General features: G+C 55.2%; 1 protein-coding gene across 6 annotated transcripts in view; it reads left to right on the forward strand.

Moving 5' to 3' along the window:
- Positions 1-2,331: 2,331 nt before the first annotated feature.
- Baiap2 (BAR/IMD domain containing adaptor protein 2) overlaps positions 2,332-21,357 on the forward strand; it is a 66,436-nt gene continuing 47,410 nt past the window's right edge. For 3 of the 6 annotated variants that reach the window (XM_051181774.1, XM_051181789.1, XM_051181782.1), the window contains exons 1-3: positions 2,333-2,506; positions 15,779-15,854; positions 18,777-18,863. In XM_051181774.1, the coding sequence (XP_051037731.1) occupies positions 2,453-2,506; positions 15,779-15,854; positions 18,777-18,863 (217 nt within the window). In that variant the 5' untranslated portion in view covers positions 2,333-2,452. Of the gene's footprint in view, positions 2,507-15,778; positions 15,855-18,776; positions 18,864-21,357 lie in introns of all 6 variants that reach the window. The other 3 variants (XM_051181798.1, XM_051181807.1, XM_051181818.1) reach the window with 2 other exon arrangements.

Genomic DNA, 21,357 nt, shown 5'->3' on the forward strand with positions numbered 1-21,357 from the left:
AAAGATGCAGGAAGAGCCAATCACAGTGGTTTCTTCCACCCCTGATGGACAGAGGTGGGTGCAAGCCCACACACAGGCCATAATTCCCAAGCTACCAGGCTGCTGAACCTTTAGGGAGGTAAACAGATTCCTCAGCCACCAGTGTAATGGGAAAAGCTATACGATGAGGTTTGGATTTCCAGTCAGGGAAAGAGTAGCCTCCTGGCTCCGCTGGGAGCCAGTGTCTTGGCCCATCTGTGGGTGCCCAGCTTACAGAGTGCCTACCTACTCAGCAACCCTGACCTTTGCTGCCCGTACCATTAAAGGACCTGCTGTCTGTGTCATGGGGAACACATGGCTAAAGTCAGGATAAAGTCACCCGCTACAGAGAGCTGAAGGCGGCTCATCCTTGTAGGCTGGATGTGAAGACAGGTCCTGACGGGTCTGCCTCCTGTCTCCGCCCCACTCCCAGAGCAGTCCTGTCCATACCAGCCATCAGTCACAGTGCCCCAAGCTGCAGGCAGGGTGTGGGTTCATTTCCACTGAAGTGTCCTGACGGCCCTCCCTCTTCCCACTGTGGACTTCTGTTGCATTTGCCCGGCCTCCTGCCAACCGACAGGCCCGAGGCTTCTGGGAAGCCAGCTGGCTTGAGTCTGTCACCCATGTGAGTGTGTTCCTTGGACAGAAACTGGGTGACTGTAGGTAGGCAGGCCCAGGAAAGATCCTTGGGTTGTTGTAGAAGGGGAGTGGCCCAGACCATGGGAACTTTTCTGGAGGAACCCCTTCCCGCTCTCCCAGAGAGACCTGTTTTTGCTGCCAACCTCCATCTCTTACTCTCCTCTGTCTCTCCTCTGTGGCCCCGCTCTTGGGGGACAAGCATGGAGGGGCTGCCTCCACTCCAGTTCTCCAGCTCCCCGTGGGCCTTCTGATCAGTGCTGGTTCAATGTGAGGCAGTAGGGTTGAGCAGGCACTACACCGTGCTGGTCTAGATAACAGGAATAGGGAGGGAGAGGGGCAACTGTGACCAACCAGTTGCCAGACAATTAAGGCTCCTATGTGACAGCCAGTTTAAGCTAGCTTTCTGTCACTTGCAACCAAAAGAACCCAAGGAAACAGACACACGGAGCTATACATTAAAATGACACAGACAGTTAGGGAAAAAGAGATCACCAGGGCCAGTAGGCTGAAAGCACAGGGAGCCAAATCGCTGTCCCAGGCTTTCTAAATGTCGCTCTTTGCCTCTTAGGCATGTAGCAAGGCGAACAGCGACCCGTCAGAGTTCTGACAGCGGCGCCATGGATCTGAGTCCTCTGGGCTGTGGCAGGAGTGGAGTGACCAGCTGTCCAGGAAATGGGTGCTGGAGTGTTATGTTTAATTAAAAGGAAACATTCAGCTCTGGTGTTTTACAATGTAAAGCAAATAATTCCTCTATGTTCGTCTAATATTTGTGTAAATATTTCTCCAAAGGAGCTGTGCTGGAACCCCGTGTGCCAACCTGGTCAGTTTCCACAGCCAAACCTTACCCAGGACTTTCAGAAAACCGCCAGCGGCCGGATCTTTCCACCCCCTCCCGCCCCACCCCCCACCCCGTTCCTACCAAACCACCCCTTAGGATTCTCTACGGGTCCCACTCGCCAGTCTCCTGGGTCCTCCCCTCAGAACCCCAGCACCCAACTGCCGACCTCCACCCTCCGTCCAGCGACTGCCCACCTCAAGGACCCGCCCCAGGCCCACCCTGTCCCGATCCTGCCCTCCAGGGATCAGGGTCCTCCCTCTACTTCAGCACCCTCCTCCGTCTCCACCCGCTCCCGCCCCGGGAGTCCTCCCTTCCGGAAGACCGTCCGGGGCTGACGCTCGCCTCGCCGACTCACCTGCAGTAACAGCGCGGGAGCCACCGGCGCACTCCTGCGGGACCCTCGAGGGCCTGTACCGCTGCCTCCCGAGAGCCGCCTCCACGCGCCTTAGCGCCGGTGCCCCCCGCGCCGCCCACACCCCGCGCTCCTTCTTCCTGCGCCACCCCGCCCCCGCTTCCCGCCCCCAGCCCGGCTGTCGCTCCGGCCCCCTCAGGCTGCTCCGGGGCCTCCGCGCGCGCCGCGCCTCCGCCTCCCAGCGGCCGGCCAATCGCTGCCCGCAGCCAGCCTCCGAGTCCCGCCTCTATCCCCGCCCCTCGCCCCCGCCTCCGGAACCCACCAATGGGGAGACCGGCCCAGGAGCGGGCCTGGCGGTTGCCTAGCAGCGGCTGGGCTGGGCGGGGGCGGACAGCCGGGGGCGGTGATCCGGGCGCGGCGGGGGCGGGGCCCGGGGCGGAGTCTATTCGGGGGGTGGGGCTTCCGCGGCTATAAAGGCAGCGGCCGCCGGGCGCCGCGCTCTGTGGTCCCGGTCTGCGCGCCTTTTCCTGTTGCTGCGGCTGTCGCCTTCCTCACCGCCGCCCGTGCCCCTTCTCTGGTCTGTGGTGTAGCCGGGACCCAGGACCATGTCGCTTTCACGCTCGGAGGAGATGCACCGGCTCACGGAAAATGTCTACAAGGTGAGTTTCCAGCGCGGCCCCGAGTGCGCCCCTGAGTCTTCAGGCCCGAGCCGGGCACCGGCTCCCGGACTGCGGGCGTGGTGGGCCGATCTTTGGTTGGTCACAGGTGGCCGCGCCCGCCCAGGGTCCCTACGCCCGCCGCGGCCCGCGCAGTCCCCGAGCACGAGTGGGCGCCCCCACCCTGGCGGCGCTCAGCCCCCGCGCGCTCCCTCAGTACGCCTGTCTGCCCCGGCGTCCGGAGGGACCGAGCGGTGCGGGGCCTGGGCTGCTCTGCCACCCGGTCTGGTTGGTGTGCGGCACCCGGGAGTGAGGGGAACCGGGAGCGGGGGCGGCGTGGGGGTTGCAGACTGCAGCGGTCGGTCTCCCTGCGCTTGCTTGGCGCGGTGGCACCGTGGGGCTCTTCTAGGTGCTGTTATGCCAGCCTCTGGGCACTTTCTCCTCAACAGGCTTTCCCTTTCCACAACTCCTTTACGAGCGTTAATGGACGTGCCCCAAAGTGGGAGGTCGAGCGCGGGCAGGTTGGATGGGTGGACAGATAATCCATCATCTTATGTAACCGCAGAGGGAGAAGACTAATTGTGTAGGAGGCTGACGCGCCTGCTTTTGCTTCTGATATGTGTTAAGAGTCGCATTCACATCCTCAATCTGTGAAAATGACAGTTTCTCCTAGGAGAAATGCAGAGCCTTCTTCAAGCCCCCTCTGGAAGCCCCCTGCTGTCATGTTATGTCTGCCTTGGGTACATGTAGACGGCCCGTTTCCCATTTTTTCAGCGTGGGCTCTCCTAGTCCCGTCCCCCACCTCCTATAAACAACCCGGGGCTCCCTGATGGCACCGGGCCCACTGCAGTTCCCAGTGACATTTTTTTTTCTCTCAAGAGAGAAATCCCTGCCCTGACCGGTCCGTGGCAGTCAGTCCTCTTACAAAGCTATGCTTTATTTCAAAACTGAAGGGTAAGTGAAAGCGTTGTGATTACAGGCACTGCTGGGTCTTGTTTTTTTGTTTTTTGTTTTTTTTTTTTTTTTACATGGAGTTGCTGGTTCATGGCTGGATGAGGCTGTGCCTGCTCTAGAGCAACAGTTTCTGTTTGTATGAACCAAGCATGGCTGTGCCTTTCTAGGCAGTGGCCTGTGAAACCCTCTTAGTGGTGCTCACTCTCCTGCCGGCAGCAGATGGACGCTTCTAGGGTGGCCCCTTAGGTTTCAGCAGGAGTCCGGGGGGCAGATTGTACTTTAATTCGTCATTTAATAAAGGCGTTAAAGTTGTAGTTACAGAGTCTGGAGGAATCCTGAAGGCGGGTGGAGGGGCTGAAGGAGCTCTCAGCCATGTTCCTGCTGCCGGCAAACAGGGTTCAGAACTGCCTTTGGGGTTTTGTGTTTAGTATCTGTGGACTCCACAGTGTGCTCCCCCCCTCACCCCTCCACCCCCCCTGTGGAAGCCTATCCTGTCAGGGGAGGGGAGGGAAGCTTTATTAAATTATTAGTCATTAGTTCCATCACAGTTTGCGCTTTACTGCAGGGATGGGAGAGAGGTACTGGTCAAGGTCTGCCCCCCTCCCAGTTTTCCCTGCTGAGACCATTAAACAGGGACTTCCCTGTGGAGAGTGTGAGGAGTAGCTTTGACCTGGAGAGTCAGTCCTACCTTACTGAGGCTCATGCCTGGGCGAAGAGCCTGCACTTAGGCTTCACCCACATTAGGCCTTGGCACTTGGGGCCATCCAGCAGTGGCTGCAGGCTGGGGACTCACGGTGCAATGGTTGGCGCTTCTTCCCGATGAACATGTGGCGATGAGAGAGGAGATAGATCTTCGCCAGCTTTTGAGGTGCTGGGCACAGGTAGGCTGCAGATGTCTGAAGGACCTTCCTGCAGTGTAGGAAAGTCCCCTCTGGGGCCTAACTACTGACTCTTTGACTCCTGTGTTCCATTCTTATTTTATTTTTTTGTCACCAAGGAGTCCACAGTGTGGTGGCACTAGTACAGGTTAGGCAGCTTTGGCATGCGGGCCAGGAGATACCCAGCCCACACAGAGCCACCGGTGTGCATCTCTAGGCCGGTCAGGCCAGTCTGCCATGGTGTCTTCTGGGACGTGTGGCAGCTGACTCCCTACTAGGGGCTGTCCCTGTGCTGGTTGGTGCTTGCACACTTGCTGGCAGTACTCCTTGGGAAGGCTGGGATGTGGCTCTGCTCAGTGTCACCCGCCATGCAGCTCTGCTGTTTGCCTTGGCCCCTGCACCTCCTCAGCTGCAGTTCTGAGTGGTGTTTGCCTTGGCAAAGAAAGATGCTTGTCCTTGGCCCTACTGATTAAGAATTCAAGAATAAAATGTACAGTTTTGATTCCTCTCCTGGAAGAATGCAGTCTTTGACCTCTTTCCTGGTGGCTCAGTTCCCTTGGGAGCTGTGTCCTCGGGGAATTTCATGAAAGATGAAGGGAAGGAAAAGCAGGACGGTTTCATGAGGCTCACCAGGAGCTCATCCATGGGCCTTAGGCAAAGAAGAGCCCCCTCCCCAGGCACTGGCAGCAGAAACTGGAATCTGACTGGTGTCCACCCTGGGGTCCACTGCCTAGGAAAAAGAGTGAGTGCCTTCTTCAGAATAGGTCAGGCTAAAGCAAGTCTCGAATGTACAGAAGTGACTTTTTTAGCCACTTGATGAGATCCTGGTGGGATGAGAAGAGGGGATCAGGTCAGCTAATTTGTTGTTTTCAAGATAGGGTCTCACCGTGTAGTCCTGGTTGACCTGGAACACTCTGTAGACCAGGCTGGCCTCAAACTCACAGAGATCTGCCTGCCTCTGCCTCCCCAGCGCTAGGTTTAAAGGCATGGATCACTATGCCTGGCATTTTTCATTTTGTTTTTCCGTGCTACAGCTCACATGGCGATTACAGAACAACTTGTGAGAGCATGTTTTCTCCTACTAAGTGCGCTTTGGTTGAACCCTGGCTGTCAGTGCCCTTACCTGCTGAGCCATCTCGAAGGCCCAAGTAGGTTTCTTTGTTGTTGTTGTTGGTTTTCTGAGACTCGGTTTCAGGTAAGCTAGGCCTGCCTAACCCTCACTATGTAGTTGAAAGTGACCTTGAACCCCTGATTCTCCTGCCGCCTCCTCCTAAGTGCTTGGATTACGGGCTGGTACCTCTATGCCTGGCTGAGTTTAGCGGTCTCTCAAGGATTATCGTCCAGGAGAAGAAGCCCTGGATCCATGACCCTCAGGGGGTGGCAGTGACTTCTTCAAGAGGAGCACTACTGTTCTCCTTAGGTATGCAGCCCAGCAAAAGCTGCTCAGGGCATGGTGGTTCCAGGGGCTTGGGGTAGTGGAGCTGGGATTGTTCCCGGCAGCTACTCTCACACTGTGGCTGTTGGCAGAAAGTTGGCCTGTCTGTGCTATAGCCATCTGATGACGGTAGCAGGTACCAAAAAGTTCCTGGAGCAGTCGAGCTGAGCGCTGGTGTTATGGTTGGTCAGATCTGGCGGGGAGGAGCCCCACCGTCCCTCACACATCTCTCTGGCCTCTCTAGAAGGATGCTTTTGGGGACCATGACCTCTCTGTCCAAACCAAAGCGGCATTCTTCCCTTGTTTTAGGAAGGGCGAGCCGGGCAGTGACTGTGAAGTGGGATCTCTCAAAGGCAGTGCCAGCCGGAGCCAGAGCCGGAGCCGGCTGAGAGGAGAGAGGCCACAGTGCTGTGTTCTTTTCTGTGTGCACATTTGTATTATAGGTACTTCCAGGTCCCTCCTATCAGCAGGGAGGCTGGATCTGCTCCTGCTGAGCAGGCCTGTCTGGGCCTGTCTTTTAAGCACTTCCTTTGTGTGTGTCACAGGTCCTTGTCCGACACCAGCCAGCATTTTAGGGATGGCAGTTCAGATCTTGTCTCCTTTGTAGATCAGCCAGGGCATCGAAAGGCAGCTTGTTTGTCATGCTGACCCTGAGCTAGCCAGCTCTGTAGCCTATGTCCCCAGGCCTTGTCCTGTAGGAAGTTTCTAGTGCATTGTTGCATGCAGTCGGTGTTTGCTACCGGAGGTGACCATGATGTTCCAGTGGCACCTGGGACTCCAGAGCATGGTCATCTTTGTGCCCAGGCTGGTTTGGAAGAGTGCTTGCCTGTGCCTGCTGTGCCGTGTGGTGTGGTGGGTCTGTCTCTCCTGGAGTGTAGTCTTGGGGGGAGGGTGGCTTGCTGTGAGCACTGACTGACAGCTGGCTTTGAGGTCACAGTGAAGGCTGGTGCTGCTCCCAGGAGGTGAGTGGGTGCTGCCAGGAGCTGTTATGTTCCTGGATCGAAGCATCCTGCCCTTTGCCATAGGGAAAGGATCTTGCAGGGGAGGCCCTAGCCTCTTAATAGGAACATGAGGAGGTAAGCCACAGGGAGGCCAAGGGGCAGTATATCTCCTCACTGGTGAGTGGATGTGAGCCCTACTCAAGACAGGTAGGTGTCACTGCAGGAACAGGGGAAGGTGTCTTTGCTTAGCCCCTCATGGTCCCCTCTGCTAAATATCCTGACTAGCATTGTCTGTGGCTGTCATTGTCATGATACCTGGGCATTTGATTGCTGCTGACGAGGGCTGATTCCTGTGGGCCACCTCAGGGCCCGGTGCTCCTGGCCAGGGCCTCCCACATTGCCTTCCTGTGCCTGGCCTAGGGCTGTCCTGAGGGTTCGAGGTGGAGAAACTGCACTCCTCTGAAAGGACGTGCTCAGGGCAACTGGGCGACTGTCAGCTTACCCCGTTTAGCACAGTGTTACACTGCGTTGTGTTGCGATCCTTGCCTGTGCCTGGAATAATTACTGACGGGCGTGGACCATTGGCACCTTCCTCCAGCTCTCTGCCACCCCCTGCTCTGAGTCATCCTCAGCCCAATTGTGCAAGTACAGCTGCATGATGACTCCAGGAGCCTCAACCTGGGGTGTTGGGGAGGTCGAGGGGGCACAGCTGCATCCCTGAGCTGCATACTAGGAAGTTTCAGATCGCAGGTCCAGGGGCAGGCTGGTCTGGCCGGTCTGAACTGCTCATCAAAATCTTTGGGAATGCATGCACTCCCAAGGCCCATTTGGCTCTGTGACCAGGGTGACTTATCTCCCTAACATATACCCAGGGCCCGGAACAGTGGCCAGGTTCTGATGAGAACCCACAGCAGTTGGGTCTGAGTGAGTTTTATTCCTTGGTTCTGAAGAGGTGGCATTGGAATTGCCATCTGCCCACACTCAGGGACTGCTTTTTAGCCCCGGGCCTGGGGAGCATTGGTCCAGCATTTGCTGTCTCCCTGGAGGTGATAACCCAGGTGTGTGGCTGGAAAAGCAGGTCAGCACGTTAGCAGCAAGAGCTTTGTCCTGCTGGGTCCTGGAGTCCCTTGAGGTTGGTCTCTTGCAAAAGAGGTGAGAAAGTAGGGAGTAGGAGTAGCCAGGGTGGCCTGGAGAAGGTGAAGAGGTGGGGCATTAGTTTCCAAGGAGTCACCTTGAGAACCTAGGGCAGGCCCAGGCTTTGTGTGTGTGGTGTGTGTGTTGTGTGTGTGTGGGGGGTGGGTGTGTGTGTGGTGTGTGTGGGTGTATATGTGTGGTGTATATGTGTGGTGTGTGTGTGTGTGTGTGTGTGGACATCCTGCAGCTGACCTGCCAGCATCGACAGGAACTCCTTTCTGCCTGCTACAGTGCAGATGGGATCTGACACCCAGCTTCCTGAGCCGTTCCCTGACTTCCAGCACTAGCTAGGCCTTCTCTGCCAACCCCAGAGTGGACCACCATAAAACAGTGTCTGGTCCTTGCTTGGACTTGGGCAGCAGCTGAAAGCCTTGCTGGCCCTTTCCCTGATTAGTCTGATAATGACAGGGTCCGTGGACTCTCCGGGGCCTGGTGAAGCCAATCTTGATGTCGTAGCCTGAGGTGAAAGCCCTGTTCCCTGAGTCCTGTTCCCTTTGGTGGAACGGGGTGTGAGAAGTTCCACAGAGATTACCTTCTGGTCCCAATGCAAGAGATCTCTGGGGGAAGTGAGAAAGTTTTCCCCTGGCTTTTACTGCAGTAGTGTGTGTATGTGTGTGTGCACGTGCGCGTGTGTGCGTGCATGCACGCGTGCCATTCTTTTAGGATTATTTAGGGGCTGACTATAGCTCAGAGGTAGAGCATTTTCCTAGCATGATCTAGATTCCAATGTTCCTCACAGTGCTGGGGTGGTCATGGGGGAGCTGGACTCAGTGGTTCATGCCTATAATCCCAGCTCTTGGAGGTCAGGGAAGGAGAATTCCTGTGAGATTGAGGCCATTCTGGGCTACACAATGAGTCCCAAGTTGAACAGGTGACAGAGTGAGACCCTGTCTCAAAAAAACCACATGGGGTATAAATATTTTTTTCTGTTAGGATTTCTGTAAAACTTACTTGCATTTGAAATCAGATCTCTCTGAGCTGCATTTTATCTTAGGGATATCAGCATCTGAAGGTCCCTAATACTCATCCCCGGACATTTAGGGGTATTGATAAAACACTTTCAGAGTGTCCCTGGGATTGTCTTTAAAGCTTCCAAGGTGCTATCATTTTTGTTGCTGGTACTTTCAGGTTTCCAGCCAGCAGCTAGGCCTCCTCACCCTCTTCATGATCTTTTAGTGGTTTGTAGGCTGGAAGATACAGGCATGACAAGGGAAAGTCACCAAAGGGGATTGTGCCAATTGATCCACAAATGCCCTAGCTACTCCCGCTGACGGTGCAGAGAAATGTGGAAATTGTCACACTTGATGCAGAGTCTTGCAGTGATCATGGGATGAGATGGGATGCAGGGTGGAAGGTGTCCCCCAACAGGGGCCTTGGTCTTACTGGACCCTTGTCAGGCCAGGGTAGAGCCTGCTCCTAGCAGAGTGAGTGAGCTGCTTTATACTCTTATACTGCAGGGAAAGGGAGCTGTAGGCAGAGGAAATGGACCAAACCCGGGTCCCATGCACACTCCAGCCTTCCTTATCTTTTATAGAGGCTGATAGAGCCTGACTCTATCTACCCTAAGTGACTGTCTCAAGTAGTTGAGGCCTGCTGTCCATCTTCACCCGTAGTAAACCCAACCTTCCCTGGGAGTGGGAATCTTAGGCTTTGGTGAGCAGAGTGCTAGGGCTGAGGGCAGTGGTGTTGAGAGCCTTGGGCTGTGGTCAGAACAGTAGCCTGGGTGCCAGCCCTGCTTCAGGAGAGGGCCAGGTGCTTAGGCCTGGAGTCCTGTGTCCTGGGTCCTGTGGCTGTGTTGTGAGAGGCCTGCACTTCCTGTGCTGTCTGTGGACTGTCTTGGATGCCTTCCTGCTGCTTGCCTAGGCACAGTTCTGTGTCTCATATGCGTACCTGCTTTCTGAGGGAGGGTCAGTGGGGCGAAGTAGGACATCAGCGTTTGTGAGCTGGTGAGAAACTGAGCTGGGCTTCAGACGAGACTAGATTTGGGCTCTGGTGTTTCAGGCAGGTCCACTTTGTCACTGGTAACCAGGGCCATTATCCCATGGGACAGAATTGTTGGTGCTTCAGGCAGGGGTGTCAAGCCGATACCTGGGCACCAAGGGTCCCACGTTCCTGTCGGTAGCAATATCTGTCGTGCCAGCACACGATAACTGCCTGATCTGAGGTCACTGGAAAGAGGGGTAGTCTAGAACATTCCAAGTCTGCCTCCAAGCTTACATATTACTAGTGTGTCTTCTACCAGTGGGCTTGGCCCTGGTCCTTAGCCAGCACACTCATGGGGGAGATGGGTCAGTGAGTGGGTTCTGCATGTTCTCAGAGATGAACTTCTGTAATCAGTAGTGATGGAGAGACTGGCCATCCAGCCCTGCCATGCTGGATGTGGGAGTGACCCAGCGCTGGTCAGCTCAGTGTTGAAATATAAAATTACAAATAATGACTTAAACAAGTCGTCGATCCTCAGACAGCCCTAAGAGATGAGGGGCAGGGCAAGTGGTTTCTTCTGAGACCTCTCCCTGCCCAGCAGACAGACCTGACCCGCTGTGTCATGGTCTCTTTCTATAAAGACACCGACTAGATTAGCCTAGAGCCCTCACTGGTGACATTGCTTCACCTTAGTGACCTCTTTAAGGACTGCTCAGATAATGGGGCCTAGAGGACAGGCTCAGCTATGTAGCCATGGCAACATCTGTCCCACAGTTGGAGGGAGTGTCACCCCGGGGGCTGTCTGTCTCTATCATGGTGACCTGTCTTCCTAGGGTAATTGTATTTCTTGTCCCTTCCAATTTAAGTAAATTGCAGCCCTCAGCTTATGTCAATGGACCCCCAGGGTGTCATTTTAATGTGTCATTATACGGCACCTAATCAAGAATTTGTATCCAGGAACCAGACATAGTGGTGTATGCAGGCAGAGGCAGGAGGATCTATGTGAATTCAAGACCAGCCTGGTCTGTGTAGCAAATTCAAAGACAACCAGGGCTACATTGAGAGACCCTGTCTCAAAAAAACAAAACCAAAAAGGAGTTTGTCTCCAGCTTAATAGTTTGAATATGTCTCTCCCTGTGCTGGCCACCCATCTTTCCAAGGATATGATCTGTGACCCAAGCCAGAGCAACCAACTTTGGGAGCCGCCTGTTGGGAAGCTGTACCTTTGTGGAGGTTGACACTAGCAGCTCATTCCTGTTGCAGACCGGAAAGACACGGCTAAGCTGTTTGGTCTCGTGTCCAGATTTCTGGGATGATGGGTGTTGACCAGTTCCTGTAGGGATGGCTGTCACACAGAGCAGATAGTACAGACCTGGCTTCTGGATTTCCTGGGGAATGTTACCCAAGTCCCTTTAGCATATGCTGACCAAGGATTTCTTTTCACAGGGTCTAGGCTAGGTGCAAGGTCCTGGTGTGGCTTTTGCCTTTGGGGTCCTTTCCCCTGGGAACCTTGTGCAGGAGAGGCCAGTCTTAGAGAAGCTTTCAAAGTCTCTGGAAACAAGCCAGGGGGAGAGAGGTTCAGATGCCACAGGTCTCTAAAAGGAGAGTGACTTGGGACAGCTATGCTCACCTCCCTAACAACTCTCAGCAGGGGAGTATGTGGCAGCTCTGGACCCAGGGAGCTTAGCCTTTGGGAAGGACTTGGCCGTCCTTTACAGGGGTGTTAGGCCAGGTGAAAGCAGGCTCAGGGTTGGTTTCATGCCCGTCATCAGCCATGTATTTGCTGCACTATCGGTGGTCGTTCCTGATGCTTCCAGTGCTGGCTGTGTGGGGGACAGTCGGGGTAATAGGAGGAAGGCCCCTCCCTCTGCCTCTTCCTGATGGGAGGCCACCGTGCCTATCACACCCAGGCTCCCTGCCAAAGACACAAAGTCTCTTTCTTAATTTTGGCAGCTTTTCTAGGAGAGCTACCAGAATTGAGAAACTAAAACCACCATGTTATGGGGGATGGGGGCTCTGGTCACTCTACTGGAGCCCATTGTGTGCTGTCCGGGTCCGCTTCCAGCTCCTGGAACATACTGGGGTCTGTCCATCTCTCCTGATGCCCGTGCACCGTGAACCTTACTACTGCTCCCAGGGGAGCAAGGAGTCCAGCCCCCTGTTCTGGAACAGTCCAGGCTTCTCGTCCTGCTTCACAGAAAGACACAGGTTTCCTTTACTCCAAGTGCTTCAGAGTGATCGCACAGGCTGCTGAGGGGCCCTGGGCTGAGGCCCATGTGCCGGGGGTGTTCTCATCCATTGTCCACTCACACTCTCTCTGTTTCTCTTTCTCCCGGCCAGAATGGAGAGTGGTTTGGCCACAGCCAAGCCCCTTCTGCCTTGTGTAGAAGTGAGGCATTACAGGCAGGTGCCTTTTGGTTAGGCTGCCCTGCTCCTGTGTCCAAGACTCCTGTCTCCTTCTGGAAACCATGCCTCTTTTTATCTAAAATAATAGCTAAACACCCTACCTTCTTTGACTCTAACCAAGCAAAGCACAGCTTAGGTTAACCTCCTCTAGGAAGTCCTCCGTGCTCACTGAATGCCTGGAGTTGATTTTATTCCCTAGTGACATGCCATCCTAGGCAGATCTTGCAGGGTCAACCTGCACTGGAGCTGCAGGGCGTTGTGGGGGCTCCCTCTCACCTGGGTAGTGCTTTGCGCCACAGAGCAGATGGCTGCCTGCTCTTCTAGAGAGTCCTGGTGGCAGGGGTACGGCCACACTACTGGGCCTGAGCGGGCTGTGGTGGTACTCACCGTAACCTAGCACTCAAGGGGCAGAGGCAGGGTGATCTCTGTGAGTTCCAGGCCAATCTAGTTCCAGGCTACCAGGTAGGACTACATAGTGAAAACTTGTTTTTAAGGAGGGCAGGGACGAGGCTGGAGCAGCCGCAGGACACCCTGCTTGTGAAAGTCCTGGCAGAAAGGCCTCTGTAAACTTGGCTTGGGCTGGGGTAATCTTCTGCTGGGCTTCCCAAAGCTCCAAGCCCTTCTGGGACATGTTCTGTAGTATAGTCTCCCGTGAGTTTGCAGGTTCCAGAGCCTTAGGTGGCATGTGGAAGGTGTCTCTTCCGAAAGAGCATTCAAATAAGCAAAAGAATAGTGGTTCTAAATATAGTTCCTGGTCCAGAAAAGCTACCCAAGGAGCCACCCCACAATCCCAGCACATTTTGAGGGCAAAGCCGGCAGGTCAGTGCATGGGTTTGAAGAGAGTGTGATGGTTCGTCACTGAGTAGGATTCTGTCTGGTCAGGAGAGCTGGCCCGAGTTGCCCATCAGGACCACCCAGTCCTCTTCGTGGATGCCTGGCTTCGGGGTCCACAAAGTCAAAACCTGCAGCTCCCATTTTCTCTTTTGTGGTCATTGGTGTTGATAAGGAATGTGATCGCCTCCCCTTGAGTGCTTGCACTTAGCGCCTTCCTGGAGCTGGTCCTCTCATGGGGAGTTAGTCTATAGCAAGAAGGCAGGGAGTGTGCTTACTCACTCACAGGGGCTGGATGAGGTGGGGCAGGTATGACATGCCATGTCAGAATGGCTTCTTCGTGAACTGTAGAAAACGAGATGTGCTTGAGCTCAGAGAGACCTGACACACACAAAAACGTATGTGTGCACCTGTACACACCTTCCCTCCCCCCATAGTCCCCCTTGTGAGCCACTGGGCTTCTTACAACGTAGCTAGAAGTCAAGCGACCCAAATCAAGGTTGTGGCATTGGCCAGGAGCCTGGGAACAAGCCTCCTCCAGGGCAGGCCCACTTTCCCGTCCAGGGCGGGTGTTGCTATGCAGACCTGGAAAGAAACTGTCCCTCTATGGCCAGCCGAGGCCTCCCTCAGAGTGTCAGCCTAATGGCATTCACATCCCTGCCACTGCCTCCAGGAAAAGACACCCTGGCTGACTGTCTCTCTTGAGCAGGTAGAGGCTGTGGCCCTACCTAGGTGTCCTAACCAGTGCTTCACCACCCACATTGCCCGGCTAACCCCTGCTGCATTCCTCCTGCATGAGCTCAGCTGCACCAAGGAAGTGAAATCTTACAGCTTCCCGGTGTCACCACAGGTCTGCCTTCCTTGGCCTTGGGTGGTTTCTGGCACACTCCTCTGTCATTTCGGATGGCAGTGAGCTCAGAGGACTGATCTGTATTAAGCCTCCTCTTCCTCCCAGAATCCTTGAGGTGTTCTTAGATCCAGGCTCTGGGGTCTACTCCCAGACTCAGCATCTCCAGCATTTTGCTCATGCAGTGTCCCTGTCTGGTTCCCAGGTACTCTTCAGGTTACACCCTACCCAAGGTGCATCCAGTCCAACCTCAGTGACCTGGCCCTGCTCTGCCTCTCTTGTCTCCCCAGTCAGATCCCAGCTGTCCTCAGTCACTGCCTGGTGTACAGAGCACAGGAATCCAGCCCTGGCGGGAGCGTCCTTCCTCCCTTCATAGTCAGAGGTTGAGCAGTAGGGAGGCTCCTCTACTTCCTCTTCAACCCTTGACTGAAATCTGTGCAGCCAGGGCCTTCCTAGTGTGTCCAGCTTGACTCTGCTCAGACCCTCAGCCTCCTGTCCTGTCTCAGGGGTGTTACTACACTCACTTGCTAGCACAGCCTGGTTTGGCCTGGGGTGCTTATACTGCTCTGGCCTGCTTCCTCTTACAATCTGTCCTCCCCGCCTTCCACTGGGCTCTGCCCTCCTGTCCCCGGCTCTGGTGGGGTCCTTCTGCCTTTGCTCACTAGCTGCTGCTTGTGGGCTTGCACCTGGGTTAGTTGGTTGCTGGTTGCTCACTGTGCATGTGGACTCTGGGCTAACATGAAGAGGTGGCTGGGAAGGCGGCACCACCAGCCCTGTAGATTTGGATGAGAAGTGTTGCTGTCTGAGGGTCCTGTGGGCTAGGAGCCCTCCTGGAGGGAGGGGTCAGCAAGCCAGGGCCACGTGTGATGGGGTGGTGGGTGGTGGCATCTTAGAACTGGAGCCCTCATTTCCCCAAGAATGAGGGAGGTTCTGGTGCCTCCTGGTTGGGGGTACTCTGCCATACCTCAGGGCAGGCCAATGCAGAATGCCCAGTGCTGGGCTCTCTGGAGCCAGGCTCTGTGGTGATCACTGGCCTTGTATCCTTAAATGTCCTTCTTTCTCATTTGCCTTGCTGGTCCTTCACTGGGGCCACAGGTTGAACTGAGTTGGTCTAAGTCCAGGCACCTTCCCTTCCTGTCACCACCGGAAGAGTCAGGCTCCCAGCATGCCACCCTTCCCGTTGGCTTAGGATGTGGTTTGGCCAGGTTTTCTTTCAAAGTTCCTCCTGGGGTCTTTTCTGGCTGATGTAGGCTGTTGACAGTTTGTGGGTATTCTGCTGGTAGGATTCTCATTTGGCTGCTGTTTGTGTGCGCCTGTTTTTATCCCACGTAATTAAAACATTTATTTGGCCTTCACAGTGAAAATCTAATTTCTTGAGTCTAAGAACTGCCGATATTGGCACGGGGACTGCCGTCCGTCGGGCAAACAGATCCAGAGCCTGTTGGATTATTCATAGTGTGGTGTTTGTAAATCAGGCTGTGCCACGGCTCTAATCAGAGCTGCTGTTGGTAATTGGTGCGTTGAGTTAGGGTGGTGGCGTGGGGGGCGTCGCTGAGCATTTGTGTGTGGCCGATGGGTGGCCTCCCACGGCTGACTCAGCCCCGCCAGCTGATTACTGGCACCTCAGAAGCCATGCCTGTGAATGCTGCCTGTGCCGTGTGGCCCTGCAAAGACCCCTTGTTGCTCTGCAGACAGCTCTCTGCAGAAGGTCCCTGCCCACCCCGGTGTGGTGTTCACGATGGGCAGAGCTGGGACTTCAACTTGGGGAGACAGGCCGTGTTTCTGGGTCCCATCCAGGCTGAACCCTCCCAGCTGTGGGTGGATGGTGGTGAGGTGACATTGCTCTCTTCCTTCCTTCCTTTCCAGACCATCATGGAGCAGTTCAACCCCAGCCTCCGCAACTTCATCGCCATGGGGAAGAACTACGAGAAAGCCCTGGCAGGTACAGCTGGCCTCTGTCCCCTAGTTCACAGATGGACTTCCTCTCAGCCTGTTACTGCCCGGGTAGAAGCCACTAGCTAGGCCTTTTGTTCCAGAGACATCTGATTGAGATGAGTAGAGAGTGTGTGCACCCATGTGTTCTGAATGCGACCCTGTGTTCACTGTAACCACAGACCCTTGCCATGCAGGCTGGTCTCTCTCCATGCAGGCTGGTCTCTCTCCATGCAGGCTGGTGCTTTTGTCCCACAGATGTGGTAACAAGCAGGTTACTTAGAGCCAAGTGTGTGGATGTGTGCTCTTTAGAATTTTATGCAAAGTTCAGTATTGGGACTGGTACTGCAGTGACCAGGGGTCCAGGGCTCGTGTCCACTCTCTGGTGAGTAGGCATGCTGCAGCTACTTTAAGGATTGGGACAGTTGTGCTAGACCCTTGGCTATAGATCCTTTAGACAACGTCCACCCCCAGCTCTTGGAGGGAAAATACGTTGGAACCCACCATTGATCCTATTGTGGGTCAAGAGAACCACTCTTCCTGGGCCCTGACCCTGGGGTCACTCACTGCACATGTGACCTCACCTGTCAAGGCAGGGCTACAGCAGCCGCCATCTTTGTAAGTCAAGCAGGAGGCCATTGTTACCCAAAATGTGCACCGTGTCCTTCCTGCTCTGTCATCCAGCTGTGGCCCTACATGTGGGGTGAGCCCCTTGTTCAGTTACAGGTTCTGAGTTCAAGGTGGCAGAGAGAGAGAGGGGGGAGCTGTATTTAGTTGGCAGCATCTTTTTGTGCTCCCTGTAGCCTGTGGTCATTTGGGAACAGAGCATCTGGCTGATCTCTGATGGCATGGACCCGGTCCTGGTCACACTGTCCACTTGGAACCTGTCAAACCATCATTGTCCCCCGCTACTTGCCTCACCCGGTGTGGGAACAAGGCTTTCCCACTTCAGTTGAAGCATCCTGCCAGGTGGCCTCCCGTACCTGAGTCCTCCCCGGTACCCCATCTATTCTATTGGTGCTTGCTCTGAGTAGGGCTGACCCTGAAGTAGGACTGTGGCAATAGTCTCCTGCATATTCCCAGAAGTCACTGAGGCCACGCCACAGAGACGTGTGGGAGACCATCACCCAGTGGTCCTGGTCTGCTGGAATTCACAGCGCTGGCCCAAGGCCCTGAGGGTTGTCTCCCGATTGTGTGAGGCTGGTCCCATACTCTCTGCTACCCTGCCTCAGCCTCTCAAATGTTCACCACCCTACCCAACCCTTGCTCCCCTACTCTGGTAGCTGCTTGCCCTCAGCGTCCTTTGCGTGAGAAGAGGCATTGACTTTCTATGTCTGCTTGTAGCCCCCTGGAAGAAGCCTCTGGAAGTAGAAGTTTAGCGTGGAGACAACCATGAGGCTTCTGTCCTGTGTCCTGAGTGGCCCTGTTATCTCTAGGCACAGCACACAGTGCTCCAATTCTCTGAGCAAAAGAACTTTCTAGAGCCTTGGATGCAACCCACTGCTTCTGTCCTGGTCTGGCTTTCAGGTGGGCTGCGCCTGGTGAAATTGAAAGGCTTAGATGGCCCTGGGCCATGAAAAGTAGGGATGAGGCTGACACATTCCACACCAGTGATGCCCCTTCCAAAGCCACTCTGTGTGGTGCTTGGTGACCTAGCCATTAGGAGTCTCTCTGCCCCCAGTGCGGCTGTGTCCAGGGGCCCTGCATGTGAAGTGTAGTCTCACCTCTGTGATAATGGGGGCCGGTGGCAGACCCCGCCTCTTTGTTGTTGCTCTCCAGCTCCTTGATGCTCAGGCACGGATTTCCTTCCAGACCCTTCCGGCTCCCCAGTTGTGTTCCTCATGTAGCCGTCAAGGCTGTCTGTGGACAGGCTGTATGGTTATTTCCCCTTCCTGTTTTCTCTGATTGTCTAGGCTGGGCTCAGTCTCACAGGCTGCCCACCCCGCCTCGGCCTCCAAGTGCTCAACTTCTGCTCTGTAGTTTTCCCTTGCATTTGTTTGAAGAGGTCCATCCTCCCAGGCAACAGAAGCTCCTCAGTTCCCCGGGGACATGGTCTTGTACTACAGAACAAATTGTGTGCACTTAATTGAAAACCGTATAAAGTCTGATAGAGTGCCCAGTTACAACCCTCTAACAGAGTTCTGTGGGAAACAAATTAGAAATTGTAGTGGTGCCCCTGGTGGCCACTCCCCGAGGCCCTGCTCTCCTAGCCTGGTGGCTCCTTCTGCCCTCCCTGCTTTGAAGGGAGAAGGATAGGTGGGTGGGGCCTTCCTCAGGTGGAGGAGTGTGCCAGGTACCGCTGGGGATGCTTTCTCTGCTGCAGCAGCCATTAGGCTGGTGACAGGAAAAGGCAGGGGCTGAACTTCCCGCACCCAGGTCACCAGGGCCTCTGACACCCCCGCCAGCCCCGCTGGCCACCAAATGTGGATGTGATGCCTTTAGCCTGCTTTGGACACTGGCCCCTGCCTCTGCCCCTGCCCCTGGTTAAGGCCCATTCTGAGTGTGAGGACGGTGAGTGTCTTTGGCCTTGGAGTCTTTGGATGAAATCGGTGGCCCTGAGCCTTAATCTGCCTTGATCTCGCTCAGGGTCTGCTGGCGCTCGCTGGCTGTCTGTTGTAGCACGCTTAGAACTGCACTCCCTCTCCCTCCCCAAACAGCACACGGCAGGGCGCCACGCTCTGCAGCTCCTACTTGAACAGCTCTGGGCCTGCACAGTACACTGTGTTCTCACAAATAAAAGGGGCCCTTGTGATGGCAGCGGAGTAAGAGTATCAACAAGAAGCAGTGGCACCCACAGGAGTGATGGAGCTAGGGCACTCCTTGAGCTTGCCCAGGCTTAGGTCGTGGGTGGCGCCACTGCCAGCCACGGAGGCAGCAGACCTTTTCAGGGTTCTGTGCGGGAATTAACTGCTCTTCCTCCCTCTCCCCTCAGGTGTCACCTTCGCTGCCAAAGGCTACTTTGATGCTCTGGTAAAGATGGGGGAGCTGGCCAGCGAGAGCCAGGGCTCTAAGGAACTTGGTAAGACCCTTGGGTGGGACAAGGCCCCCAGAACCGTTGGATATACCCAGGCATGTCGGGGAGCTGGGGGCCAGACTGAGCCCGGGTTCTATCTGTTAAATAAGAGAATAGTTTTAGGATGGCACACCTTGTGAGGGGCACTCACCGTTAAAGTGGTTTGTACCGTGCAGCCTCAGGGACTGGTTGGAGCTCACCTTGGAAGGCTGTCTTCCCTGAAGAGCGTGGCCGGGCACAAACGCACACAGGCAAAGCCACAGTTACGGGCATCAGGGCCAACGCTTAAGTGGCAGATATGGGGCCTGTGAGGAGAGTCGAACTGAAGCGGCTACTAACATACTGAGTTGTTTTTGGCGTGAAGGCACGTGACAGGGTGGGACCCCTGGAAGGTGTACCCCCACTTCTACAAACCTCATTGTGTAGGAGACATAGGAGGGCTAGAGGTGGAGTTCCCCGCTCTGTTCCTATGCCTGCCTGTGTTTTCATCCGCTCAGGGGAGGCGATGTTGCAGGTTAGAATTAGGGGAAAGTGCTGATGTGAATAAGGTCTCCCCTCCCTCACAGGGACGCTGGGCTGTGAGGCAGGCTGTGGTGTGCTGGCCTTTGCTTATCTGCAGCTCTCAGGCTGTCCTTGGACACTCAGAAAACTAAATTGGCCTAGAACCATCTGTTTTCTTCTAGTCATGGGCACAGGACGAGCTTCTACATCTGGGCTCCTTGTCCATGGAGACCTCCCTTTGGGGACCATTCCAGAATGTAGTCCCTGTGTCTTTTTAGCAAGGACACAGGTGGGGGTGCTCAGAAGGAAGCAGATGGTCACCCTGGGAGGATCAGGTTTGGGGCCAGCAGCTCCCCTGGGCTGACAAGAGGCCTGGGTTCTATGGGAGGCCCAGGGGCCTAGACTTCTCTGTGCGTATGTTAATTCAGAGTCTTGTCTCCTCCTTGGCGCAGTTTGCAGGCAGAGAGCCTGTGTACACAGCTCTGCCTGCTCACGCCCTGCTTGTCCCTTTGTGCCTTTCCCAACCTCGTGCACAGAAGACAGGCTTTGCACTCAGGCGTGCCATTGCCTGGTTTGAGAGCACTGGGACCCACCGGGCCCTCCGACCTCCAGAGTTCATGAGAGGCTGCTCTGTTGACCATCACAGCCACGGGACCTGCCTGGGTGGCCAAGACTAGGCTGTGCATGGATGTGTCCCATCACAGTGACCGAAATGGGAGAAGAGGAAGACTGCACTGCTCTGGCCAGCCGATGGCGCTGTTAGAGGGAACCCTTTCCCTCTTGCAAATGCAGTGCTAACTGGGAGCCTCTGCGGCTGAGAAGTGAGGGCTGAGGGTACTACAGCGGGATGCCAGGTGCCCGCTGGTGAGGACAAGGGGGTGGCGGGGGCCTTGACTGCAGGGCCTCACTGGCAGTGGGCGGCCATTTCTGGGTTCGGTGGCCGTGTGGAGGTCCCACAGTAGAGCTCATCTTTCTGAGGTTACCGTAGGGTCTATGTGAAAGGCTCATTTCTTATTCTGTGCTAGACCACCGAGGGTTTTCTCTGTGTCACATGGAGGGTGTGAGCATGCTTAGACAGAAGCAGACCCTGAATGCCCTGTATGAGCAGTAGGTGTGCCCAGGACTGCTGGGAGTCCCAGAGTTTCCCACTGGTGTCCCTTGAGGTCACGTGGCACTGCAGGCCTGGGTGAGTAGCAGGAGAGAGAGCCTCGGGGCTTTGACCTGAACCAGGGAGGTCTGTCTGTGTGTGGGTGATTGTGGAGAGGATCCCTCCTGGGTGACCTGCAGAGCTGGTCAGCCAGGTGTCAGCCTGGCTCAGATCTTTCAGTAACAGGGTTAATGGTGTGATTCACACGCCATACATTTCACCACTGAGAGTGAACAATTTACTGGGCTTGGCATATTGTGAGTTTGTTCCCATTCTCTGTATCTAGCTCCAGCTTTTCCATCACCCCAAGAGAAAAGTGTAATCTATCCCCGGGACAGCAGCAGCTCTGGGCAGCCACATACCTGTGGTGCGCCTTTGGATTTGCCTGCTCTTGATGTTTTTCCTGTAATGACTTTACAGTGTGTGAGCTCATGCCTGTCTCTTTGGCAGAGTGTGTTTTTGAAGTTTTTCTGTGGTGGCATGTGTCACACCTTCTTGACTACAGGGCTCTACTATAGGCACGAAGGGCTCACATAACCCTACGGTGTCCTCTGAGGAGTAAGAAAGCTGCACTGCAGAAAGACGAGCCTGGACCTTGGTTCATGAGCTCTACTGTGGGACCTCTGAACCCAGAAATGGCCGCCCACTGCCAGTGAGGCCCTGCAGTCAAGGTCCCCGCCACCCCCTTGTCCTCACCAGCCAGCAGAGTCTACAGGCCTGACCAGCGCGGCATCCCCGCTACAGATAATGTCCCGTTGTGTGATGGACCCGTTCTGTTCTTGAGCAGCACATTTCTTAGACCGCGTCTCACTCTGGTCCTGGCTGTCAGGGACCTCAATCCTCCGGCCTCCT

Source organism: Phodopus roborovskii, unplaced genomic scaffold (genome assembly GCF_943737965.1).
Source record: "Phodopus roborovskii unplaced genomic scaffold, PHOROB, whole genome shotgun sequence".
Classification (NCBI taxonomy): domain Eukaryota; kingdom Metazoa; phylum Chordata; class Mammalia; order Rodentia; family Cricetidae; genus Phodopus; species Phodopus roborovskii.